General features: G+C 46.0%; 2 protein-coding genes across 12 annotated transcripts in view; one reads left to right on the forward strand and one right to left on the reverse strand.

Annotated features, from left to right (window-relative positions):
- The window catches only part of Heatr4 (HEAT repeat containing 4), a 39,421-nt gene extending 14,236 nt beyond the window's left edge, over nucleotides 1-25,185 (reverse strand). For 3 of the 4 annotated variants that reach the window (XM_050164595.1, XM_050164598.1, XM_050164597.1), the window contains exons 1-9: nucleotides 25,045-25,185; nucleotides 15,128-16,056; nucleotides 13,113-13,306; nucleotides 12,041-12,181; nucleotides 9,815-10,018; nucleotides 7,951-8,094; nucleotides 3,927-4,088; nucleotides 2,384-2,544; nucleotides 1,686-1,790 (exon numbers count right to left, since the gene is read on the reverse strand). In XM_050164595.1, the coding sequence (XP_050020552.1) occupies nucleotides 1,686-1,790; nucleotides 2,384-2,544; nucleotides 3,927-4,088; nucleotides 7,951-8,094; nucleotides 9,815-10,018; nucleotides 12,041-12,181; nucleotides 13,113-13,306; nucleotides 15,128-16,008 (1,992 nt within the window). In that variant the 5' untranslated portion in view covers nucleotides 16,009-16,056; nucleotides 25,045-25,185. The remainder of the gene's footprint in view (nucleotides 1-1,685; nucleotides 1,791-2,383; nucleotides 2,545-3,926; nucleotides 4,089-7,950; nucleotides 8,095-9,814; nucleotides 10,019-12,040; nucleotides 12,182-13,112; nucleotides 13,307-15,127; nucleotides 16,057-25,044) is intronic. The other variant, XM_050164596.1, reaches the window with a different exon arrangement.
- The window catches only part of LOC126515168 (acyl-coenzyme A thioesterase 1), a 151,052-nt gene continuing 148,510 nt past the window's right edge, over nucleotides 24,804-27,345 (forward strand). The window contains exon 1 of one of the 8 annotated variants that reach the window (XM_050164608.1): nucleotides 24,804-25,664. In XM_050164608.1, the coding sequence (XP_050020565.1) occupies nucleotides 25,079-25,664 (586 nt within the window). In that variant the 5' untranslated portion in view covers nucleotides 24,804-25,078. The remainder of the gene's footprint in view (nucleotides 25,665-27,345) is intronic. The other 7 variants (XM_050164603.1, XM_050164605.1, XM_050164602.1 and 4 more) reach the window with 7 other exon arrangements.

Raw genomic sequence — 27,345 nt, forward strand, 5'->3', positions numbered from 1 at the left:
CACTGTATCAGGGTCTTCTATCTTACTGGAAGGGAGAACATTACTGCAGTTGTGAATGATGATACTGTAACTATGTGTAAACTAGCTTCCGAGCCGGAAACATCTACCTTTACCTCCATCTGGTACCAGGTATTTTTCTATTTAGAACTCAGCTCAAAAGACACCTCCCTAGTAAAGTCTCCTGTGCCTCCCGTAAGCATAAGGAATCCCTATGTATACTATAGTGTCTTACAGCTCTCTTGTTATAGCTAGTTAGCATTACCAAGGTAAGATACAGCTCTGCACCAATGCCCTCATAATGCTTACCAATGTAGAGGGGGTGTGGTCAGAAACTGCTAGCTTATTGAATGACTAAAAGAACTCAGGCACATTGCCCTTTTAAATTCCTGCGGTCTATGATGAGTCCTCATCATCTGTAACTTGTGCACAGCTGTGTGTTTTAGCAGAGGCACTATAGCATATGAGAAAGAATCAGCCTGTTTGCAAACCTCTTCAGGTTATTGTGCGTTAACAAAATGTGAGGGTTAAGAATGGAGGGCACTGCTTCTAAGCAGGAATAGCCTTGTTAGTGGCTATACTGATAGTACTCAGTGTGATCAAAAGATGGGGCAGCTCTAAGGAAGAAGGGACTGATTCCACGTGGACAGCTAGTGATTAGAATGCAATAGGAAAAAGAGGTTCGGGTTTCACTTGCTCAGAATTTCTTCCTCAGTTGTAGCCAAGTTCCACACCTTCAAGTTTTCCAACCACCTACATTCAGTAGTACACGCCAGTCTCCTAAAAGTTTCATGAGAGTTGTGGGAGCCTGTGTAAGAAAGCTGTGAAATGGCTGTGAACTTGGATGGGCCAGAGTGCAGAATGTTCTTCCTACAAGGGGGCCTTCTAGAAAGAATTGCATAAACTATGTTAGTGCACTTGAAAGCAAGGACATGAAGGGAATGCTTATCTCTGTGGAAAAGCAAAGGCCTGAGAAGACTATTAGCTCTTTTCACATGGCCAAAGAGGACAGGACAACACCAGGTGCACTCCCTCATTGTACTTGTATGTGCTTAAGCTAACTGTAAATGTTACCTCATGTTTTGCTTGCTTTAATAATAAAAATGAGAAGTGCTTTTTTGGTGTCATTCAAGTTCAAAAGTCTGTAGTCCCCTGGTACTCCATACAGGTCTTTGGCATGTTCTTTGATCCAGGGAGACAGTCTCACTGGCCACCGGAGGGGTCAACATCAATTCATTTGTATTGTTAGTCTTGTTGCTCCAGTTGCAATGCCATTGTTTTTGAAAGCAGGGACCATGTATTTACATGTCTATGCTGGATATTCAGGGAAACAACACAGGCATTTGTTTAGTTGGATTGTTGGGTCCTTTCAGTGTGCTTCTCAAATCAAGGACCAGTATTCAGCATAGGGTGAGGGAGGAATGCATGCATCACTGACTGATACTTTATAATGTCTACTGATTCTAAACTAGTGTCAGATTACTATTAAGTTTATAAGCTCCCTCTCTAGGTTTATATGTATATTTGATAGTGGCTGTGTCACAGTTGGTGGATTGCCAGCCCACCAAGAAACACTGCTTTAAAATGAGAGGAGCACACCGCGGCAATGAGATCCTAGATAGGAGAAAAGTCAGAAGATTCCAGGCCAACTTTGCCAGGCTTTCTGGGAGCAAAGACAGAAGACTTACTATGCAGATATTTCCACTGATCCGGGAGAAAGCGTGGCAGGCCATAATGCGGTCCTTCCATTGCCTGCTGTTCAGCTCCACAGCAAGCATTGTGTGGATCAGGGTCTGAGGAAAAGGATGACCTGCATTGGTAGTCTCTCTTACTCTTAGAGATTCTAGAATCTTGAAGAAATTATATCCTAACTATGACATCCAGTGTAGTAAGTTCCTCAAGGTCACTGAATATTTGTTGCTCTAAAGGGACAGAGTGGGTTTATAAGAGATGGGGCACTCTTCTACCCAAGCAATCTGGCTTGAGTTATAAACCATAAAGAAAATACAGGTCTGATAATCTGAGTAGAAAATGAGGGCCTTCCCTTCTGACTATTTCCAGTCCCTGGGATGATGGTTTCTATCTGCCTCAGCCTGTGTGGAGTCTCATGTTTCTGCCCCAAATAAACGGAGTTGTGGGGGTCTCAGTGAGAAGCCTCCGTGTTTGCATGTCATGACTCAACCTTTATGCAGCTAGAAACTTCTCAGCTAGCATCTCACATCCCCCTGTACACTTCTCCATATCCAGTTTCACACAGGCTTGGTGTACTTGGCCTATGGTTAACATCATTCTCAGCCACCTGCATTCTCCATTCCTTGTGTGCACCAACCATAGACACTTACTCCTCAAGACCTTATTTTCTTCTCTCTCTGAAGTGCACACATACCGTCTTTCCACTGAGATGGCTCAGGAGGATATAGGACTGTTCCTCAGTGGCCTCATTCTTCTTATTAAAGAGCTGGTGGAGGATCCTTTTAATCACTGGGTACGTGGCAATGCCTTCCAGAGCCAAGCACTGAGCTGCAGCCCAGCTGTCCACACTATTACCTGACCGGTGGGTTGAAAAAAAATTAGTTCAGAATGTTTCCTAAAGAGGACATTTGAATTGATAGCTGTGACTGCTAACTACCTGATAAATGAGACACTTTCCGGTTTCCTACCGAGTCTAGAAATCCACTCCCATACTTCAACCATACGTTAATATTTTAAATAAAAACAAAAAACCTGCAAAACGTTTTTTTTTTTTTTTGAAGACAGGATTTCATTTAGTTCAGGTTAGCCTAGCAGAGATGACTTTAAGCTTTTTGGGCGATGGCAGTAGTAGGGATAGAATCCAGGGCTCAGTGCACGTGGTGTAAAGCCCTGTGCTACCAAGCTATAGCTCCGGTCCTGACCTTGACTTCTGATCCCCTTGCCTTTACCTTTCAAGTGCTAGAATTAAAGGTATGTGCTTGAGGCTCGACTAAAACATTACAAGTTCCTCTTGGGTAACACTTCCGACATAGCTAAGAAATGCAGCTGTTTCTGTGGAGATGGGGGAAGGCTAAGGAGGCTTGGGAGGAAGTCCCTTCCTAAAACAGATGAATTAAGCAGTGGATTGTTTATATACAGAAGGCCAGAGCAGCCAAACAGTTTCCCGTGCTAAGGCAAGGAGCAGCTAACTCATCTCCGGACAGGTCAGTGGCCTTGCCTGACAGCCTTGTTAGCTCTAGTATGATAATGCCTAGCAGCATTATAATCCTAGCAGCAATCCTACTAAAACTAGGGGGATACGGCATAATACGAATCTCTACAATTCTAGACCCGGTACTGTGCAGAAATGGAAGCATGATGTGTTCAGGAGGTGATTAAAAAAAAAAACTTTCAAAATGTACTTGACTATTGTTATGCTGTCTTCAATAATAAAATGTTATGTATTGTCGTATTTACTTTTTGGTACTAGGGATCAAATTCTGGGTCTTAATGTGTTGGGCAATCATACTACCATTGTGCTAGAAGTCTAGCCCTGAAACTATCGGCCAGCACGTATTACTTGTGTTGTTAACCGGGATTTGGAGTGCTGTTTCAGTGCGTGCACACAGCATTGCACTGGTCAAATCCACTGGCCTTCACCCTACCTTTCTGCTCCCTACCCTAATCTCCAGTAATCACTCCTCTACATTTCCACGTGGAGGAGACTAGGTAATTGTCTTTTAGTCACGAGAACATCTCAAGTTCGTCCACTTTAGGACGTGGTAAATAGAATGCACCTGTTAAAGCTCAATCCAGGTTTTGTAAAACTACTCAAAAGAACTAATGTCTCCATGTGCCGAGTAGATGCTTAAACCCAATTGTAGTGGACATCTCGGCATTATAGGAAAAGGAAAGGGCTGGGAAAGCTGATAGTGAGGTAGCCTCTATCCCCTGTGCCAGGTCAGCGAGTTACTCACCCTTCACAAGGGCAGTCTGCATGATGTCCCGGGCAGTGGGATTATGTGACTGTATGGCATATTGGCATATTGCTGCTGCCATCCTCACATTGGGATTCTTGTCAGACAGAGCGGCCTCTAGAGGAGGCAGGAGGACCTCTGGCAAGTCTGGAATGACTGGTTCTGCAATAGAAGAGGGCATCAGACCTTTCCTTTTCTCTCAGACAACATCCTTACCAAGGTCCATTCTATGTCTGTGGCTTACTAAATCACAAGCCAGTTGATGCTCTGCAATGGGCAGGATCCAGGTGCTGATATACCAATTTCCAGACCTTTATCATCTAGTCTCTAGTATTGGAGCCAAAGCTATAGTAACTTCCACCACGCATTTTAGTAAATAAATTCAACCTATTTACTTCTTGTCTAATACAGCATTTCAATTCTGAGTTTGCAGAACCCGACGGGCAGTCTTTTAGATTTAACTAAATTCATACTTGCTATAAGTACAAGTTTGTCAGGGTGGCGATGTCAGGCATTCTTTTTTTTGCTTTGTTCAAATGTTTTTCTTAGCCTCTATTTTTATTTTAGGTGTTTTGCCTGATTATATGTCTACACTATGTGCTTGCAGTGCCTGCAGAGGCCAGAAAGGTCTGGGACTGGAGCTGTAGGTGGTTGTGAGCTACCATGTGGGTGCTGGGAATCAAACTCAGGTCCTCTGAAAGAACAGCCAATGCCTTTAACCGCGGAGCCATCTCTCCAGGCCCTGTCTGGGGTTCCTGAAGCCTTCCATAGCTTCACTCTGGATGAATTTACATTCCTTGAGTATGATATCTCTTAGCTTCATGGGTAAAGTTCTAGGGTCATGGAAGGCATGTGTACAATAAGGCATCCAGGGAGCCCAAAGTATACTGTTGGTCAGCTAGTGTGTCCTTCATTTGTGGTTTTTTCCAGCTCTGATGTGATTTATCAGCTGGGGCTTATTTTTGCCTATAAATAGGAAAACTTTTTTTTCTTTTTTTCTTTTTGGTTTTTCGAGACAGGGTTTCTCTGTGGCTTTGGAGCCTGTCCTGGAACTAGCTCTGTAGACCAGGCTGGTCTCGAACTCACAGAGATCCGCCTGCCTCTGCCTCCCGAGTGCTGGGATTAAAGGCGTGCGCCACTATCGCCCGGCATAACAGGAAAACTTTTTAACTCAAGTTGCAGAGCACCTGCTTTGAAGGCACAAGGTGCTGGATTCAGTCTCCAGCACCGAGTGAAAACTAAACAGAAACTCAGGGGAGAAGATGAGCACTCGGTTTAAGTTCTTAAGCACGAGGAAAGAGGTTTTTTGTTTGTTTTTCCGAGATAGGGTTTCTCTGTAGCTTTGCAGCCTGTCCCAGAACTAGCTCTTGTAGACCAGGCCGGCCTTGAACTCACAGAGATCCCTGCCTTTGTCTCCCAAATGCTGGGATTAAAGGTATGTGCCATCACAGCCCGGTTCCAGAAAAGAGTTCTTATCTCTGCCCACAAGTCTCATCCCAAGAAACAGTACAGCCGTGACTCAGATTTTGTGCTTTCAGTTTGTTTTGTTTCTGAGGGTCTCTTATAGCCCAGGCTAACCTTGAACTCCCCATCTTTCTGCCTCTACCTCCCAGTGCTAGGATTGTAGGCATATACTTCCACACTTAGTCCATCTGTTGTTTTGTTTGTTTTACTTAAGTTGTACGCCCTTATGCCACTTGTTCAGAACATGTTAGTTAAGACTCTTGATTTCCAAATCCAAAATTCCAAATGCTCCAAATACAGACACGACATCACAAGTGGGATATCCACACCTAACGTGGCAGGCTCAGTAAAAATGTGGACACAAGCCAGGTAGTGGTGGTGCATGCCTCTAATTCCAGCACTCAAGTGACAGAGGCAGGTGGATCTCTATGAGTTTGGGGCCAGCCTGGTCTACAAGAGCTAGTTTCAGGACAGGCTCCAAAACTACAGGGAAACCCGGACTCGAAAAACAAAACAAAAATTTTAAAAAAATGTGGACACAGTATAAGTATTATATGAAATTACCTTTAGGCTACATATATAAAGTACATATGAAATGCAAATAACTTTCATGTTTAGACTCATCTCATGTTCAAGATAATTCATGTATATTCAAATACTCCAAAATCTGGAAATAATCCAGTTTTTTTCTGATCGTAAGCATTTCAAATAAGGGATAGTCAATGAAGGGATATAGATTGGAAATTTTTGCATTTCAGGTGAGCAAATAAAAGTCTACTGAGCCTGGCGCCGGTGGTGCACGCCTTTAATCACAGCACCCGAGAGGCAAAGGCAGGTGGATCTTTGAGTTTGAGGCCAGCCTGATCTACAAAGTGAGTTCCAGGACAGTTAGGACTGTCATAAAGAGAAACCCTACCTTGGGAAAAAACATACTGAGTACTAAAAAAAAAAAAACAAAACACGCTACTTTACTTGGGTAAGTAATAAGATCTAAATCTAGATGTGTAGGACCTGTGAAGGGAGTCACAGTCAAGTGCCATATAATAGTGTTCCAGTCAGTGATGGATCATATACACCACAGTGGTCCCATAAGAGGTGTCTTCTCGTGACACTGGCGCTGTCTTCATTTAAATATTTCTCATGTCTGTACAATGGCGGGATGTATGACACGTCTCTCAGAACGTATCTGTCAGGTGCCGCAGACTGCAGATTTGATATGAGATTATAGTATCGGTTGCTCAAAGAAATAAGAAAAAATGGAAATAACAAAAAAGTATGTGTAGAAGCATCTAGCAGGGCACAGAGTGAGCCTAAGTGCTGAGGGCAGGCTTCTCAGGAAGTGCCTGCTGTCAGTTGGAGGGTCGATCAGGTGAGGACAAAGTGTGCCAGCAGAGGGAGCAGCAAACATGGAGAACCTGGAGGAACCTAGACTGGAGCTCAGCTGGCAGAGTGCTAGCTCAGTATACATGAGGTTTGTGACCCAGCGCCACCAGATAGCAACACCTAGGGGAATGCCCATGTCTGACGGCAATAAATAGAAAATAAGTGGATGACCCTTTAAAAACCCGACAAGCCGCAAGAGGTAAGGCCAGTCCCCGACCTTAACTGCAGGAACACCAGAAGCGTAAGCAGGCAGTTACTACCCAACTCTGAGTATGGAGTGAGCCTGGGATATCTCCAGCTCAGGGAAGGAGCGAGTTGGTACAGGTTTCAAGTAAATGATTCTGAGAAGGCCTATGCAGTGCAGAGGAGTGGGCAGGGGTTCCAATCTAACATGTCATCACTAGGAGGTTATAGGTGACTCGAGAGCACCTGCTACTGCTAGTAAAGAGAAAGGCTGTTGGCATTATTTTCCCTAAAAGATTACAAACCATCTGTAAAACTGGGGGAATTCCCAAATCATTTTTAAGATATAAAAGCTATCAAATTCACTTATGTAATTTTTTTCACCCCTTTCCCTTCCTACCTTTCTTTGCTGAGCCTCAAACCTAGGACTTTGTGCATTCCAGGCCAACACTCCACCACCGAGTTACACCTTCAGCCCTCATAGCTTAAGATTTTTATTTTCTCTGTATGAATATTTTGTCTGAATGGATATGTAGCATGTGTGTGCCTGATGCCAATAGAGGCCAGAAGAGGACATCAGATCCTCTGGGACAGGAGTACAGATGGTTATGACTTGCCATGTGGGTGGGAACAGACCCTGGGTCCTCTGTAAGAACAGCTAGTGGCCATAATCACTGAACGATCTCACCAGCCCCCAAGCCATTAGGATTTTTACTATTATGAGATTTCAAGGTAGGAAAATGTGGTCCTCAGTGCAAGCCATTGAATAAACAAATGCAATGAGTGTAATACAAAAAGCCCTGGGGTAGAGGACATGCTCAGTGTGCAAGAGGTCCTGAGCTTAACACTCCGGCACTGAACTGGAATCCAGGGCTGAACGTGGCTGTCCGGGCAGACTCTAGGCCTTGATTTCTACATTGGAAAATGAACTCAAGTAATCTCTAAGGTCTCTCTCAGTTCAGATGTTTCCAAGCCTCTGAGTCCTAGCTCTCACCTGAGTTCTGCTCGTCAGGAACAATCCGGGGCCTTTCCAAAGCAGCAGTAGCACATGTGACGATGGCCTGGATCCTCAAGTCATCATACATGTTTACTATGCCCCGCAGTAGGTTTTCCACTGTCTCATGATGCCATTCAATAACTAAGTCATAGGAAGAAGAATGTAAAGAGAATCATCTAGTTAGGGTTAGATATTGTGCAATAAATGGGCAGACAAGAAGTCCCTTTCCCTAAGACAATACAACACTTTAGGTCAGAATAAAGAATTCAGAGAAAGGCTCCTTTGGCAAATGGTTCCTGTGGTGATTCATACACTTCTCAGGTAGTTTCCCCCAATCTCATCTTATATGCCATTGCTCATTACTTAAATAACTTTCCATGGAAAATAAATGGGGAATAAAATGTAGTGGTTGGCTGGTTTTGGTGGCACACGGTCACTCAGGCTAAAACAGGAAGATCATGAATTGTTGTGGGAGAACCTTTTTGCAGACTGTAAAGATGTGTCTCTGCCAAGGTGCCTTCTGATTGGTTTAATAAAGAGCTGAATGGCCAGTGGATAGGCAGAAGAGAATAGGCAGGACTTCTGGGCCAAGAAAGGAACTCAAGGAAGAAGAGAGGGGATTTCACCAGTGAGACACGAATCGAGCATACAGAATAGAGAAGAGATAAAGAGCCTTGTGGTAGACTGTAGATTAATAAAAGCAGATTAAGTTATAAGAACTAGATGGGAACAAGCTAAAGGCCAAACTTTCATAAATAGTAATAAGTCTTCATGTCATTTCTTGGGGGCTGGTGGTCCCAAAGAAAAACTGACCACATGAATACATGAGTTCAAGACCAGTCTAGGGGACATAGTAGGTCTCCCATCACAAAAACAAACAAAACAGCGAAGGAAGAGGTTCTCAGTTGGTAGAGGCATTAAACCTTCTATCTAAAGTTCTCTGAGGGAAAGTAGATTCATGATAACCTCATTTTTACAACTGAATTCTATAGTTATCTGCAGTTTCTTTTGATAGGTGCATATCTTACGCTGGGGCAATATCCTTTGTCTTTCCTGTCATGAGTCATTTATCCAGCATGTTTCAGATATGCGTAAGACACGCTCTCTGCCTGTGTAGTTTTCTCAGTGTGGTTATGGTAGGGGCCCCCAAGAGCCAAAGAGAAGAAAAACGGAACAGCCATGTGGGCTGGTCCGCGTTCACAAGTGTAGTACAACTCCACCACATTCGTCGGCAACCAGCTGTTCCTCATCCTTCCCCTCCCTTTCCACCTCAGCTTTTGTTTGTTTGTTTTTGTTTTGTTTCACTGCCGAGTGATCTAAAGTAGCCTTCCATTCAGAAGGTAAAGAGCGTGTAAAATGCTCTGTTCCAGGCTGCCTGTGGCTCTGCGTTAGAGGAAAATCCCACAGACAGTGCTAGCACTCAGAGAACTGCTTCCTGCAAAAGCCTGCTGTCAGAAAGCCTTCAGCACAGCGAGTTCCCATGCATTGCTGAAGTTCCCACATATACCTGCCTATGCATAAAGAATCCAGCATAGCTGGGTGGTGGCACACACCTTTAATCCCAGCACTTGGGAGGCAGAGGCAGGAACTTTGTGAGTTTGAGGCCAGTCTGATTTACAAGAGCTAGTTCCAGGACAGGCTCTAAAGCTACAGAGAAACCCTGTCTCAAAAAAACAAACAAACAAACAAACAAAGAATCTAGCATAGATGTAATAATGTTCACCCACACTGCTGATTGAAAGGCTCTTAGCCACACCCCTAAATGAGGCAACCAGCCTTTTACGTTCTGCCAGACAGCTGGAGTTTTCAAGACTGGGAACACATACAGAGAGCCACTATTTCAGGCCCTTCCTTCACTTACTGAGTGCCCAGGCAGTCTTCCACTCCTGCAGCATCCTCCGCAGTGCTGCCAGCTCCCAAGTCACATCCTCCTTCACGGGCTGGGCCTGCTTCTTCACTCTCCTAGTTTTGACAGGCGTGTCCTTCTCACCCACCTGCAGCAGAAGGCCCTTGACCTGGGTGGGCAGAGCTATCCAACGCTGGGCTCCTTTCCTGAGCTTGTAAGCTGTGCAGTGAAGAGGCACGATGTAACTATGTAATCTGGGACTTGGACATGCTTGCAGGTGCTGTACATAGTCTGGGGCTTTGAATAAGAATGTCACCTAGCGACTGCAGAGATGGTTCATTGGTTAAGAGCACTGACTGTTCTTCCAGGGGACCCAGGTTCAACTCCTCAGAGCCCCCACAGTTCACAACTCTCTGTAACTCCAGTTCCAGGGGATCTGACACCCTCACACATACATGCAGGCAAAACACCAATGCATATAATTTAAAAAAAAATAAAAATAAAAAGAATGTCTCTCATAGGCACATATATTTGAATGCTTAGTCACCAGGGAGTGATACTGTTTGAAAGGATTAGAAGGATCAGGAGGCATGCCCTTGTTAGCGTAGGTATGGCTTTGTTGGAAGTCTGCTACTGGGGGTGGGCTTTGAGGTTTCAAAAACCCAAACCATCCCAGCACTCGGGAGGCAGAGGCAGGCGGATCTCTGGGAGTTCGAGGCCAGCCTGGTCTACAAGAGCTAGTTCCGGGACGGGCACAAAAGCTACAGAGAAACCCTGTCTCCAAAAACAAAACAAAACAAAAAAAAATGCCCAAACCAACCCACTCCTTTTCAGCCTGTGGACCAGGATGTAGCCCTCAGCTACTGCTAGCACCGTGCATGTGCATACTCCCAGCCATGATGGTAGTGGACTAAGAAAGCCTCTGAAAGTGTAAGCAAGCTCCCAATTAAACCCTTTCGTAAGAGCAGCCTTGGCCATGGCGTCTGCCGGTAACAGAACGGTGACTAATACAACTAGCTACATGCTCAGCTCCAGAGAGCCCACCTGAACAGTGAAGGGACAAAGAATCATAGGAATCAGACAGTCTCTTAGAAGATGGGTGCATTTTGTTTTAGAAGTTTGTTTCTTGGTCATATTTGTCTTAGAAAATGAAAAATGTTATACATTAAAAAAAAAAAGAGCTGTGGGAATGGCTCAGGGGGCAAAGCACTTGCTATGCTAATGTGAGGCCCGGGGTTTGAATCTCCAGCACCCAACTGAAAGGCAGGTGTGGCAGCCTGACTGGAATCCCAGCACTTGAAAAGCTGAGACAGGAGCTCTTCTAAAAACAACCATGCTAGCCTGACAAACTATCAGTGATGCCTGGGGTCAACTGAGAGCCCCTGGCTCAGTGGATAAAATGGAGAGGAATTGAGGAAGACTGTTGGAAGGAGGAGGCCGCTTTTTTGTCCTGGCCACCCAGAACCAAAATAATCACACAGAAACTGTATTAATTAAATCACTGCTTGGCCCATTAGCTCTAGCTTCTTATTGGCTATCTTATTGGCTAACTATAAATTAATTTAACCCATCTCTATTAATCTGTGTATTACCACGTGGCAGTGGCTTACAGGGTAAAATTCCCAGTGTCTGATTCCGGGTGCTCTATGGTGTCTCTCCCTGCCTTTTCTTCTCCCAGCATTTTGTTTAGTTTCCCCTGCCTAGCTCTGTTCCCCTACAGCTCTGCTATAGGCCCAAAGCAGTTCCTTTATTAACCAATGAAAGTAACACATAGACAGGAGGACTTCCAGCATTAGCTTCCGGCCTCTACACATGCCTACTCTTGGGTACTGACACATACATGTACACACATCACTACACACAGAGACATACCAAGAAAAATGGGAAAAAATCAAAGACCCTCAGGCCTGAGGCAAGGATGAGTTGCGTATGGGGTGGAGGGGCTGGAGCCAGGGACACGGAGGTGGGTGAGGGGTGTGATAGCATCCTGTGGAAGCACTGAGAATACATGAGATGCACCTGTCTTGCTGGTACTTACCCTAAGCCATGTGTTTACACCTAATACCAGATTTCATCGGGACCCAAGTTCTACCATCTTGCATTCAGTAGTTTACAATGTTCCGAGATCATTTTTAGTTGTTAGGAAGGGAGTGCCCTGGTCGTTGTTGGTGTCCATGACTTTAAAGAAACAGCTTCGCTTTCATACTCCCCCATCACTAGCATCCTGATCATGCTCCTTACGTATTTCAGGGACAGGCTGGAAGCTCCACTTTTCAGGGGTTTCCGGGAAGATCTTAGTTAGGTGCTTGTCATACCGATTGAGGTTTTCCAAGACAATTTGGTCATTCCTCCCACCAATCTGGTGAACAATCTTCACTCCGTCTATGAAGATAGATACAATGAGTGACCAGCCCCTCCTTTCCCCCTAATCTAAGCCCTTGGGACATTGTTAAAGGGTGGTTGTTGCCCAGAAATGTCACAGCTAGTAGCCTCGTAGGGAAGCCTTATGAAGATCTAGGAGAGCCAAAGATAGTGTTTTCCGCTGGTAAAGCAGAAACTAATTTCTAAGCGGTGCTAGACACTAAACAAGGGGCACTTAATTAACCCCACCAGCTATGAAACCCTTATGATAGTTCTGTTAAGTTCTTTAAGACTCAGACCATGGCAGTGTAGGGGCAAGATGGAACTGGGAAAGAAGGAACAGCTTGGAACATGTTCTACAAGGCTGGGCATTGGAAGGTTAGCAGGGTGGAAGGAAGGAGGTAATGGGGCAGTCATGGAAACCCTCCATGTGCTAAGCACTGTGCAGTTCTGCGGATGCTTTGTCTGCTGCACCAAAGGTACATTCTTGTTAGCATTGCCTTACAAGTAAGTGTCATATTTAGGCTATACGGGGTGGTGGTGGGTATTGTGACTATGTAGTTTGCTGAAAGTTACTAGGAAGGAATCAAGCCAATATTTAAACAAATATGCCTGTTTCCAAACCCTGTTTGTTTGCTTTGTTTGTTTTTTAAAACACAGCAGGCCAATTGGGGAAGAAGGGCAGGTATCTAAAAGTGGGGAAAGGGTAGACAGAAGAACAGGGTGTTCCTAAAGTCAACTGACTCACGTTACAAACCCGTCCTCCACTCCTTAGTAAGATGGAGAAATAGGGTGGCAGACAAAAGAAATGTCTACTCCCCACTAGATACCCCTGCCACAGATCCTGTACTAGCAGGGAGAGGCCCCCAGAGACTCTTGCCCCCGTTCGCTACTATTCTGCCCCATGATGCCCTTGCTCCCTTGGCCCATACCCCCACCCTGGAGTATTTACCAAAGTAAATCTCTTGCTCAAAGGTGTTGTCTGTAGAGTAAGCAAACTCTCCAGCTTTGGGGTTCACCTGCCGGAAGGGGTTCTGAGGTGGAGGCTGGAAGTTGCTTCTCTCTTCTTTGATCCCCTCGGCCGTCATGTTGTTGCCAGGCAGTATTTCAACTGTCTGTACTTGTGGGGAGGAGTAACCAGGTAATCTTGGCAGTGGCGAGAAAGAGGAAAAGTGCAAAGAGTGGGAGATGCGCACCTTTCCATGGGGGTCCATGACTCCCCGTAGCCCCCTGAAGCTCTTTGACATAGAAACATCTAGATATTATGCCTAATGACTGGTCTTCTCTCTGTGGCGCCATCTGAATAGGAAGCCTCTGGAAGAGCCTATTTTCAACCACCCTGCTACCCTCTACTGGTGAAGTCATGCCTGTGATATTTTATTTGTGCTCTAACAAATAAAGCTTGCCTGAAAGTCAGAGGGTGGAGCTAGCTACTAATTAATCATAGAAGCCAGGCAGTGGTGGCACATACCTTAACCTCAGAACTTGGGATCTCATGCCTTTGATCCCAGTACTTGGGAGGCACAGACCTTTAATCCCAGCATTAGGGAGGTGGAGACAGGATCTTGCCCATTCAATCTGAGGATTCCTAGAGACAGGAGCTCAGCTTTTTGGTCTGAGGATTTTGTAGTGGTAAGAACTTTAGTGGCTGGCTGCTTTACTTCTCTGACCTTTCACCCCCTAATTCTGACTCCGGCTTTTTATTATTAAGATCAATTAGAATTCACACTACATATGCCCCCTGCAGTCAAAGGCAGACACTGTGAAAGGGACATTTGTGCTTCCTGCTCAACTCTATTTTCTTTTTCCTTTTCTTTTTTATGTGTATAGTGGGGAAATCGTGAAAGGGCCCTGCTATATAGCTCAGGCTAGACTAGAATTTAGTATGTAGCCCAGGCTGGTCTCAAAGTTGTGATCTTCCTGTTTTTCTGCCTCCCAAGTGCTAGGATTAAAGACATGTACCACCATGGCCAATCTGCAGTCTGCTAACACTGGTTCCCTTAGAAGGTGCATTGATTTGGGGAAGGGAAACTGCCTTCTCTTTACCTTGATGAATCTGTGTGGGAATTCTGTCTGTTCACTAGGTGGACACATCTGCCCTTTTTTTTTTTTTATAATTATTATATTCCCATCACTCCACAGACTATCTGAAATATCACCAATAACAAAAAAAATCAACTCATTTTTGTCCAATAGTTCCCATTTGGATGTCTGGGAGATTTCAATAGCTCCTGTCTTCCCACTAGCTGGGAACGAAAGGAAGCAATCAGAGATGGGCCACCTCTCCTCTCAGATCGCTTGCTTCTCTGCCCTGAGTCTGCTTGTGTTTGGTGTCAGGGAGTCTTACTCAAAGTGAAGCAGACCAACTCAGTGTCATGAGCCCTCTGCCCTTCTCACTGTCAACGTAAATACGTTTCTTGGAGCCCTCCTGAGTTGGATCATTAGCTTGAGAGCTCAGTTCCTGGAGGCTAGGAACAGGACCCTTTAAGACAGTGACTGAACAGGGTGTGTCCTGCAGAGATATCTGGTAGTGTCTGAGACATCCTTGGTGGTAACTGAGAGCTGTAACAACCGAGACATCCTTGTAACAGTAGGGGTCTTCCTGGTGCCTAGTGGGTGAAGACCAGAGAGGCTGCTATCATCCTACACAGCACAGGACAGCCGCTTAGGATAGAATAGTGTCCAACCCAGAATGTCAGCAGTGTAGAGGCTTAGAAACCTCACTGGGAGGAGATCTCAGAAAGCAGGTGGTGGTGGTGAAGGAGAGGTTGACGGGAAATTATGTTCTGAAGTATAGAGTGTGGGCTGGGGTGTAGCCAGGGGTAGTGTACTTGCCCAGCAAGTGCAAGGGGTGGGTTTGATCACCGGCACCAGGGAAGACACGACGATATCAAATAAGGAGCCTATGGAGAGTTCCTGAAGTAGAACCATGGACCACTTCACTAGGCTCACTTGAGGCCAGCCTACCTGTAGAAAACAGGAAGCAGCAGCTCAGGCTTCTTTACTTCCTTGGGGGGAGGGGTCACACTTTCACCCTCAAATTCCGCTGTTTCTTCTGCCTCCAGCTTTTTGAGGAGCTCCAGGTCACTCTCTGAAGTGAGCTCATCCCGAATATGGCTCCAGTCGTATTGCTGGCGCAAAAAGCTCTGCCATTTGTTAGGCGACTGCCCAGGCCTCGGAGGACGCTTGTTCTGGATCCATCGCGCTGTGCGCTTGTCCAGCTTCTCCAGCACGATGGCTTCCCAGCCTCGGGCTTCCTTCTCCCCAGGTGGAAGCCAGGTTTCCCTTTCCTCCAGACTCTCATCTGGAGAGGGTGACAGTTCCAGCATCTCTGGCTTCAAGCGGGAATAGCGGGGGCGTAGGGGAGATGCTTTCTGGTCCAGGCCTTTGGGCTTTGGTTTTTTCGGTATCTTTTTAGAACCCTCAGGACTTTGTGTCTTCCCAAAATGGGGGATGTCTCCTGCCAAGAGCTCTGAGGCACGCAGAGCCCTGGTGTAGGCAGGTTTCTCAGTGTGGGTCTTCTTGGCCTGCAGAGGAGGAATGATTGCATCCGTGTTGTAGACGTGCTCAAAACTGTACTGATTGAAAGGCATGCTGGGCAGTCCCCGCTGCCACCCCACGTCCTCAGAGAAGGAAAGGTCGGCAGCTGCCTTTTTCACATACTGGTCCTTGATATGCTTGCAGTGCTGTGGGCTGAAGCGTAAGGCAGGTGGCACTCTGGAGATGGAGGTACACTCCACCTGGTCTTCCGGTTTCCAGTAGAGGAAGGTCATGCCCCATCCCAGCCGAGGGGGCTGCGGCTCAAGGCACCGAATGGAGTAAGCCTTTTTCTTTCTGGGCTTGGTCATGTTTTGTTTCAGATCCTCCTGTCCACACAGCTGGTTCACAAGCAGGGCCTGCAGGCACCCAAGAGAGGGACAGTGAATAATCCACACTAGGAGGAACCGGAAGCCCATAGTGGAATAAGGAAGAAAAAGAGAAAACAGTGCAACATCCTAAATAGCTCTTAGTTAGACTCTTGTAGACAAACTGTCTACAGAGCTCAGGCCCTCATAGTCTTATGAGCGATCATGGTTTTTCAACCCATTTCCATTTTTTTTTCTTTTTTTAAAAAATTTCCACCCCCTCCCCACCTCCCTTTTCCCTCCCCACTCCCCTCCCCCTCCCTCTCCATTTCCATTTTTAAAAAAGATTTATTTATTTGTTTTTATTATATATTTGTCTTTATTATATATACAGTGTTCTGTCCACATATATGCCTGCAGGACAGAAGAGGGTGCTGGATCTCACTACAGATGGTTGTGAGCCACCATGTAGGTGCTTGGAATTGAACTCAGGACCTCTGGAAGAGCAGCCAGTGCTCCTAACTGCTGAGCCATCTTTTCAGCCTCTCCTCCATTTTTTTTTTTATTCAAGTGTTTCCATTTCTTTGTTGACTGAGGTTGACTGAGGTTTCTGTCCCACCAGGTTCCACAGCCGGTTAGTCTCAAATAAACACACAGAGGTCTACATTAATCATAAACTGGTTGGCCTAGTAGCTCAGGTTTCTTAATTCTTATAACTTATATTAGCCCATAATTCTTGTCTGTGTTAGCCACATGACTTGATACCTTTTTCAGCAAGGCAGTCACATGTTGCTTACCCTGCAGACTGAAACTTCCCTCTTCCCAGTATTCTCATTGCTCTGCCTCTAATTTCTGCCTGGTTGTCCCGCCTATACTTCCTGCCTGGCTACTGGCCAATCAACATTTATTTAAAATACAAGTTACAGGGTACAGGCCATTGTCCCACAGCACTTGTAAGCAGCTGGGTACTGAGGTGGGATTCCCCTCTGTATGCTGTGAATCCCGTTGGTGAATAAAGAACTGCCTTGGCCTGTTGATAGGGCAAAACTTAGGTGGGGAAAACTAAACTGAATGCTGAGAGAAAGGAGGCAGAGTCGGAGAGAAGCCACATAGACCGGCTGGAGATAGGTGCCGAAACTTTGCCAGTAAGCCACTGCCCCGTGGAAATGCACAGATTAATAGAAATGGGTTGAATTAATATGTAAGAGTTACCCAGTAAGAAGCTAGAGCTAATGGGCCAAGCAGTGATTTAATTAATACAGTTTCTATGTGGTTATTTTGGGGCTGAGTAGCCAGGAACCAACAAGTGGCTTCCAGCAGGGTACAGCAGTGTACACCTGGTATTGTCCCAGCTACTAGGAGATGCGGGTTGGGTACAGAGTGAGTTCAGAAGTTCCAGGCTAGACCCCACTCTTCAGGGAGCAATGGTTAGGGAATGCCTTTATCCTGCATAAGCTGGCTGGATCCCCAGCTATTCTCTGAGCACCCCTTCCTCCCATGTCCTCTACATGAAATGGTACTTGATCTGTACTTGACATAACTTGACCTACTCTTTCAGGTTCAGCTCAATTCCTCCCTTTGTCAGACTTGTTGTAAATCAGGTAGCACTAGCCATCCTGGCCTTGGACCAAGCTCCTTTCCCAACATTCAGCAGCAATTCAGCCACTCCCAGGGCCAAGCCTTTCTTTGGCTCTACCAACTCCTGTTGTTCCTGAATTGCCTCAAGGGGCCAGCAGGCTGTTGGCTGTCCCTTTGCTCCACACTGTGCTTTCTGACCCCAGGCAATGTCTTCTAGGAATGAGACTTGACCCTGGGAGGTTTCTTTTTGTCAGGGTCATTTTATCTAGAACATTTGCTTACAGGCCAGAATCGACTACTTCCTTCAACTTAAGTCATATAGGATTATTTGTATGTCCCTCTGGGACTTTATTGTCCTGAAAGCATTCGTTTGTTTCATTTCTTCACAGCCATGAGGCCAATGTGGCCACAAGGGCATTTAATATTAAATAGTTGGACTAGAAAAATTAGGGCAAAGGTAAAGGCTGGTCACAAGGAGATAATTCCTCTGAAACAGTGCCTGCTCTGGCTGGTTGAAAATTAACTGTTGGGTGGGTAAGACTGATATTAGTGTTCTTTATAGTCTTACACATTAGTGTGGATCTTACTTCTATGTCAGGAAGTATTTTGGCCCTGAGCATTTTATTTTATTTTTATTACAGTTATATAATTTGTTTTATTGGGGGAGATACATATGCCAAAGTTTTTACTTGTAGAGGTTAAGTTGGGTAATGTGGGACCCAAGGTCATCAACCTTGGAGACCAGCACCTTTAACACACTGAGCTACAACTTTAAAAACAGGATGAGGGTAGGTTTCCCTCCCATTCATGTAGTTACTGAGGGTGTTCCCAGAAATGCCATTAAACCTGTGTCCTAAGGAGTTTTATAACAGTGTAATCACAAAGAACACCATATTGTCATGCATTCTCAAAGAATAGTTATTATCTGATATGATGGCTGACTGAGAAGGAAGGAGACACATGATAAGTCCATTTCTAAAGCTCCAGGCTTCATACTCACTTTGTCTGTTGTCTGTCATCTGCCTGACTGTCTGTCTTTGTATCTTTGTGTATGTATATGTCTGCCATCTGTGTGTGTGTGTGTGTGTGTGTGTGTGTGTGTGTGTGTGTGTGTGTGTTTGGGTATCTGTCCGTCTCTCTGTCATCTGTCTGTCTCCATCCTTTCTTTCTTCCCTTTATTGGACAGAGTTGATAAGAAGCCAAGTTGTGCTATGACCTTGCCCCTCTTCCCCTTCACAGCTTCAGGATGGTCCTACCCAATGCCTGTGAGCAGACACATCGTATAGAATAGAATTGAATATTTATTACTTAGAGGAGGGGGGGAGAAGGAGAAGAGGACAGAGAGAGAGAAAGGGGGGGCATAAAAATGGAGAGAGGCAGAAGTGAAGCTGCCTCTCCGAGAGGAAGATGGAAAAGAGAGCGAGCTCAGGCCCGAAGCTGAAGATCAGCCTGTACAATGTGTCTGTCCACGTGTCTCCCACCCGCTTGCCCCCCCACCCACTCGCTGCTGGGAACCTGTGCCTTCCGGGGACTCACTGTCACCTGCCCCCGCATGGCTGGGTCTGCGCAGCTCTCCTGGTCAGGGAACCTCACTGTCTCCAGGACCAGCCCTCCCCGCTGCCAGCTGCTTGGGACCCGCTGACAACAAAAATCATAAAATAAGTAACATATAAAGGCAAACCTATCAGAATTATACCTGACTTCTCAATGGAGACATGAAAGAAAAAGGTTCTGGACAGGTGTTGTGCAGACACTAAGAGACTATGGATGCCAGCCCGGACTACTATATCCAGCAAAGCTTTCAATCACCATAGGTGGAGATAACAAGACAAAACAGATTTAAACAATACTTGTCCATAAATCCAGCCCTACAGAAAGTACTAGGAGGAAAACTCCAAACCAAGGAAGTAGCGACACCTACAAAAACACAGACATAGATAACCCCACACCAACTGACCCCAAAGAAAGGAAATGCACACACAATACCACCACCACCAACAAAAACAAAAGTATCAGGAACTAGAAATTGTTAAGTAAAAAAATAATAAAAAGGGACAGCTCCGCTGGCACAAGAAATCCAATTAGGTCACATCAAACCGAATCAAAATGCCCATCGTTTTATTAAGCATGATGCTCTCAGGTGGCCGAGCGCACAGCCGGGAGACAAGAAAGCTGGGGAGCACATGTAGACTGGAAAACCACGTGTTTCTCCTCTGGGAGCCCACTTAAATACTCTGTGGGAGTGGTCCTGACCTCTCCCTGGGGAGGGTCAGGACCAGGCATGCTGGGATTTGGAGTCCGGACCAAAGCAACTCCCAGGCCAGGGAGGCTGGGATGGATGCCAGGAGCTGGGGGCTACGCTCCCAACTTAACCGAAATCACTAGTCATTAATATCAATGGACTTAATTTGCCCATAAAAAGACACAGGCTAACAGGTTGGATACAGAATCTATCCTGCTGCATACAAAAAACACACCTCAACTTCAGAGACAGACCTTAACTTAGAGTCATGGGTTGGGAAAAGATTTTCCAAGCAGATGGACCTAAAAAATAAGCTAGTGTGATATCCAATAAAGCAGACTTCAAACTAAAGTGATCAAAGAGACAAAGAAGGCCATTTCATTTATGTGGCAGGAAAAATCCATCAAGATGAAGTCTCAATTCTGACCATCTCTGCCCCAAATACAAGAGCACCCACATTTGCAAAGTGTCCTCCCCGCCTCCTTTCTGAACCTCTTGACTTACATTTCTCACCCAGATTCACAGCTGCCTCCAGGGAATACACTCAGGGCTTGAACAAAAGCTCCTGGAAAGAAGCCCCAGGGGCCACTGAGCCTTCTACAAGGTGGAGAAATTGCCTAGAACTTCAAAGATTGTGGAGAGCTCCCTTCAGCTCCCTAAACAGCCAGTCCTTTCCCACCTTTCTAAGTTCATGCATGTCCTGTGACTGCTGGGTGAAACCCTGTGTGATGTATTAATTTAGCAGACCACTAGCTTTCACCAATCTAAAGGCTGAGTGTCATCAGACCCACTTATGTTTACACCAATATAATTGAAAAGTGTCTGGATTTATGACCTTTTTTTCCTACAAAACCATCACGAAATTGCTACCTTATTGGAACACAGTATTTGGAGAAACCTAATTTCCAAGACTATGGTCACTAATATTTGGCTCCAGAATAAATGACCTCTTTTACTCCTTAGAGATGAAAGCCGTCCGTTTCATTTATAATGCCATAAAGACAGTCTGCTCAGCTGGGCGGTGGTGTCACACACATGCCTTTAATCCCAGCATTCAGGAGGAAGAGGCAGGCAGATCTCTGTGAGTTTAAAGTCAGCGTGGTCTACACAGAGAAACCCTGTCTGTAAAACCAAAACAAAACCAACCCAAATAACAACAAAACCCTCCCCCCAAAAACCAAAAGAACAACAACAAAGCAAAACACAAAACAAACAAACAAAACCTAGAACCCTAAAGCAATAACAACAACAAAAACCAGTCTGCTGTAGTGCCTTCACCTTAGAGTCCAAACCCCAGCCACTTCAAGATGAGACCCAAGGCTGAAGGTCTGGCTGCTGTCTGCATGTTGAGTCTTTTACACAGCTTCAGTTTTCTTAGGAACCTCAGTCTGCCCTCCCTCCATGCAGCTGACACTGATGAAGATCGTAGTGATATTTTGTTTTGTGATCTAACAAATATAGCTTGCCTGAAGATCAGAATACAGAGCTAAGTCACTAGTTAGCCATAGAGGCCAGGCAGTGGTGGCACACCTTTAAACCTAGCACTTGGGAGGCAGAGAGACCTCTGTGAGTTCAAGGCCATCCTGGGGTACACAAGATTGATTCAGTCTCAAACAGAAACAGCCAGAAAGTGATGGCTCACATCTTTAATCCCAGTACTTGGGAGTCGCACACCTTTAATCTCAGCATTAGGGAGGTGGAGATAGGAAGGGATATGGCTGGGGGTGGAGTAGGGGGAGGAGAGGAATATAAGGCGGAGGAGACAGGAGGTCCGAGCTGTCTGCAGTCTGGGAATGCATTCCGAGGATTTGTAGAGACAGGGTCACCCCTTTGGCCTGAGCATTGGTAGATAAGAACTCCCTAGTGACTGGCCTCTCTGCTCTGCTCTTCAACATATTAACCCCTATATCTGACTCTGGGTTTTTACTGTTAAGAACAATTAGAATTTGTGCTATATCAGATCCTGCTAAAGCTGTAGTGATTTGAAATTACCTTTCAAGTGGCATAGAGTCCCACAGTACAGACTTAAATAGAAGCGAGGTTCTGTGTCGTAAACCTTCCTTGGTTCCTTAGGTTCCAAAGCTGCTTAGCTGCTTATAGTGGTCTCCTGGCAACAAATCTTCAGAACCCATTCACAGAAGCAGTGGGCTTGGTTGGGGTATCGTCAACTACTCATCAAATCTCCTTTGTGAACTGAGCTTTGAAGAACGGATTTCCTACTTACTCATTGCAAAATAACCAAAACACCAAAAACAAACCCTCTTAAGTCTTTAAAGCTTCCTATGCCCCTCTCCCTGACCCCCCACTCCAGGGGCTCTTACATCCTGCTGAGAACCAACCACCACAGAACACCTGGAGAAGTAACTCTTGGCATTTTCCAAATTGCCAGGCAGGTTAGAGTTCGGTGACTCCTGACCTCAGCGCAGTATGAGATCATTTGAAACTAGGTAAAAAAAAAAAAAAAAATACATTGAACCTGATAGAAGAGAAAGTGGGAAGTACTCTACAACAAGTGGGCACAGGAAACCACTTCCTACGTATAACCCCAGCAGCACAGACAGTAAGGGCCGCATTGAATAAATGGGACCTCCTGAGACTGAGAAGCTTCTGTAAAGCAAAGGACACTGTCGCTAAGACAGAAAGGCAACCCACTGACTGGGAGAAAATCTTCACCAACCCCGCAACTGACAAAGGTCTGATCTCCAAAATATATAAAGAACTCAAGAAACTAGACTGTAAAAGGCTAATCAACCCAATTATAAAATGGGGCACTGAGCTGAACAGAGATCTCTCAACAGAAGAAGTTCAAATGGCCAAAAGACACCTAAGGTCATGCTCAACTTCCTTAGCGATCAGGGAAATGCAAATCAAGACAACTTTAAGATACCATCTTACACCTGTCAGAATGGCTAAAATCAAAAACACCAATGATAGCCTATGCTGGAGAGGTTGTGGAGAAAGGGGTACACTTATCCATTGCTGGTGGGAATGCAAACTTGTACAACCACTCTGGAAAGCAGTGTGGCGGTTTCTCAGAAAATTTGGGATCAACCTACCCATGGACCCAGCAATACCACTCTTGGGAATATACCCAAGAGAGGCCTTATCATACAACAAAAATATATGCTCTACTATGTTCATAGCAGCATTGTTTGTAATAGCCAGAACCTGGAAACAACCTAGATGCCCTTCAATTGAAGAATGGATGAAGAAAGTATGGAATATATACATATTAGAGTACTACTCAGCAGTAAAAAACAAGGACTTCTTGAAGTTTGCAGGCAAATGGATGGAAATAGAAAACACTATCCTGAGTGAGGTAAGCCAGACCCAAAAAGAGGAACATGGGATGTACTCACTCATATTTGGTTTCTAGCCATAAATAAAGGACATTGAGCCTATAATTCGGGTTCTTAGAGAAGCTAAATAAGAAGGAGAACCCAAAGAAAAACATATAGGCATCCTCCTGAATATTAACCTTCATCAGGCGATGAAAGGAGACAGAGACAGAGACCCACATTGGAGCACCGGACTGAAATCTCAAGGTCCAAATCAGGAGCAGAAGGAGAGAGAGCACGAGCAAGGAACTCAGGACCGAGAGAGGTGCACCCACACACTGAGACAATGCGGATGTTCTATCGGTAACTCAACAAGGCCAGCTGGCCTGGGTCTGAAAAAAGCCCGGGATAAAAACGGTCTCGCTGAACATAGTGGACAAGGAGGACTACTAAGAACTCAAGAACAATGGCAATGGGTTTTTGATCCTACTGCACGTATTGGCTTTGTGGGAGCCTAGGCAGTTTGGATGCTCACCTTACTAGACCTGGATGGAGGAGGGTGGTCCTTGGACTTCCCACAGGGCAGAGAACCCTGATTGCTCTTTGGGCTGATGAGGGAGGGGGACTTGATTGGGGGAGGGGGAGGGAAAGGGGAGGCGGCGGTGGGGAAGAGACAGAAATCTTTAATAAAAAAAAAACATTGCCTGGAAAAGTGCTTGAGCAGTTGTCCTGGGCTCCTTTTCTATAACTGTGATAAATCTCTGAGCAAAATCAACTAGAGGAGGAAAGGGTTTATTTGGTGTTCATCTTGCCGGAAGTCAGGACTTCCCCCCCCAGCAGGAACCACCGAGGAACTCTGCCTTGCTTTCCTTCTGCTCATTACTCAGCCAACTTCCTTTCTTTCTTTTTTAAAATTTTATTTTGCTTTATGTGTATAGATGTTTTGCCTGCTTGTGTATGTCTCAGATCCTCTGGAGCTGCCACATGGGTGTGGGAATCGAACCCAGGCCCTTTGGAAGAACAGCTGGTGCTCTTAATCACTGAGCTAATGGTCCACTCCCCAGCCAGCTTTCTTATAAAACCCAGGACAATTTGCCCAGGGAGGAATTGACCCCAGTGGCCTGGGCCCTCCCTCCCACATCAATCATCAGTGTCATGTAGGCCAATGTGATGGACACAATTCCTCAACTGAGGTTCTCTGCTCCAAGGTGTTTCTAGTTTGGTCAAGTGGACAAAAACTAACACCGTCTTCTTGGGAGCAGGGACAAGTATGTCTTAGACAGGTTCAGGTTTCTCTAATAACAAAGATGGGCAATTATCCTTGTTATTAAGGTTCAAGACCATGATAGCTTATGAAACAGTTGGGGAGCGTGGAAAGTCCACGATGAGTAGGCAGTGTTTGCCTCGAGGGCCAACATGAGCACAGTGTAGAAAGGACTAACCATGACGTCACTCGGCTATTTTTACACATGTCTGGAATCCAGGTAAAGGGTCATGAGGCGTGAAGTCCGTTGGACATGGGATGTACATGTAGGCTAAGCACGTGCAGGCACTATGGTGCACATTTTTGAAAGAACAGTCCTAAGATTAGTAACACGTGTCCGTTACTCCACAATGTGATGAAACTCAATTGTAATCTTACACTCTGGAGTCTGCAACCTTAGGAATTTGGCGACTGGAGGTGTCATTGGGTGAGAGGACTTTGAAGAGCGAGCCGCAGTCCAGCCCACTCTTCATGGGGCAAAGAGCACCTGAAAAACAGTACTAGAGAGGGGGTTCCGGATATAACAAAGTCTTAAGCACAGACGCTTAGTCAAAGTCTGTCTCTACTTTGTTGCTTTGCTGGCTCTGAGCTCTCCAACTCCCTGAGCCCCACAGCTCAGCCCAGTGGACGCTTACACTGCAGGCAGGGAGCCGGCCGCTAGAGGATCTCTAACTCACCCCAAGGAACTGAGGGCTGAAGTGAAGAAGCAAAATGGTGGCCTCGCTTCTCGCTGTCCTGCGAACAAGCAGGTTGTGTCAATGGGGCTGCAAGAGCAGGGCGCAGCTGTTAGGGCCCCTGCCGTTTGGTCCCGGTGGCTGGAGCACTTGGGCCCCTGAGCGGACAAACGCGACGCTGAGCCTGGAGCCCGCGGGCCGCAGCTGCTGGGACGAGCCGCTGAGCATCTCTGTGCGCGGCCTGGCCCCCGAGCAGCCCGTCACGCTGCGCGCCGCCCTGCGCGACGAGAAAGGCGCGCTCTTCCGCTCCCACGCGCGCTACCGCGCCGACCCCCACGGCGAGCTGGACCTGGCGCGCGCGCCCGCGCTGGGCGGCAGCTTCGCGGGGCTCGAGCCCATGGGGCTGCTCTGGGCCATGGAGCCCGATCGGCCGCTCTGGCGTCTGATCAAGCGCGACGTGCAGACGCCCTTCGAGGTGGAGCTGGAGGTGCTGAACGGCCACGAGCCCGACGGCGGGCGGCTGCTGGCGCGGGCGGTGCACGAGCGTCACTTCATGGCTCCCGGGGTGCGGCGCGTGCCCGTGCGCGAGGGCCGTGTGCGCGCCACGCTCTTCCTGCCTCCAGGTGAGCAGCCCTCCACCTTCCCTAGCTCATAGTTCCTCTGTGGTTTTAAGTGAATAAAAAGGTAGCTCCCAATGACTTAGGACTCGCAGGGAAGGAGACTGGACCCAGCTGGAAGGGGCCAGTTTTGATGATGCTGTTTCCTGGAAGCTGGTCCTTTATTCTGCAGCTAAGTTAAAGGGCATCAAAAGGGGAGAGACTCTTAATAATGAAGTCCTTAGTGTTACCCCCATCTACCCTCGATTCATTTCAGAATTTTTTCTGTTTTTCCTTGTGGTGGTTTGGGTACTCAAACTAAGCAAGCACTCTGCTACTCAGCCCAATTTTTCAATATTTAAAAATTGTACTGGTTTTTAGCTGTATGTGGAAGTCCTAGCAAACCAGGCAGGAGAATCAACAGGACTCCAAAGCAGTGGTGGGTGAAGCAGTCAACTCCCAGGAGAGGCCATTTAATATCGTGCCACTGAGATAAACTTTACAAGGCGTGGCTCTGTTGGTAGGGTGCTTGCTTAGCCTACGCGTGGCCCTGGGTTTGATCCCCAGCACAGCCATAAACTGGACATGTGGTACAGGGTTGCCATCCCAGTACTCATAGGTCGTGGCGGGATATACAGAAGCTCTGGGGCATGCTGGGCATGCTGGCAAAGCAGGCAAGATCAGCAAAGTCTTTAAATGACTCTTGTGAGTAGTTCCGGAGAAGCGCACACAGAGGGCTTTTGCCATTTCAATACTCATCTGTTCTCGAGTGGAAGACAAGCCTCTTTATAAAAATGTTTTTAAAAAAATAGTGTTTTTTTTTCCAAGATAGGGTTTAATCTATGTTGTTGGCTGTTCTGGAACTTGCTCTGTATAGACCAAGCCAGCCTCCAACTCAGAGGGATCCTCCTGCCTCTGTCTTCAGAGTGCTGGGGTTAAAGGTGTGTGCCACCACCGCCCACTACATTCTATAGGCTACATTATTTTGCATTCCACCAGCATCACATGATGGTTCTGGTTGCTGCACATCCTGACTGACAGGTGGTACTTAGCAATTTCTGATCAGAGAGGATAGTGGTGTGGTGTGTGTGTGTGGTCGGTTGTTTTTACTCTTTGGCTCTTTTAGGGGTCCACTATCCAGCTCCCAAATAAATACACACAGAAGCTTATTTTTTTTATTGATATTTATTGAGCTCTACATTTTTCTCTGCTCCCCTCCATGCCTCTCCCCTCCCCTCTTCAATCCTCCCCCTAGGTCCCCATGCTCCCAATTTACTCAGGAGATCTTGTCTTTTTATACTTTCTACTTCCCATGTAGATTAGATCTTAGTGTCTGCATTGTTGTCTAAATTCTCTGGGATTGTGGTTTTTAGGCTGTCTTTCTTTGCTTTATGTTTAAAAACCACCTATGAGTGAGTATATGTGATAATTGTCTTTCTGTGTCTGGGTTACCTCACTCAAAATAATGTTTTATAGCACCGTCCATTTTTCTGCAAAATTCAAGCTGTCGTTATTTTTTCTGCTGTGTAGTACTCCATTTTCTGTTGTAAATGTACCACATTTTTCTTATCCATTCTTCCATCGAGGGGCTTTTAGGTTGTTTCCAGGTTCTGGCTATGACAAAGCTGCTGTGAACATAGTTGAGCACATGTCCTGTGGCATGATTGAGCATCCTTTGGATATATATATATATATATATATATATATC

This window comes from Alexandromys fortis, unplaced genomic scaffold (genome assembly GCF_014885135.2).
Source record: "Alexandromys fortis isolate MF-2015 unplaced genomic scaffold, M_Fortis_MF-2015_v1.1 scaffold_159, whole genome shotgun sequence".
Taxonomy (NCBI): domain Eukaryota; kingdom Metazoa; phylum Chordata; class Mammalia; order Rodentia; family Cricetidae; genus Alexandromys; species Alexandromys fortis.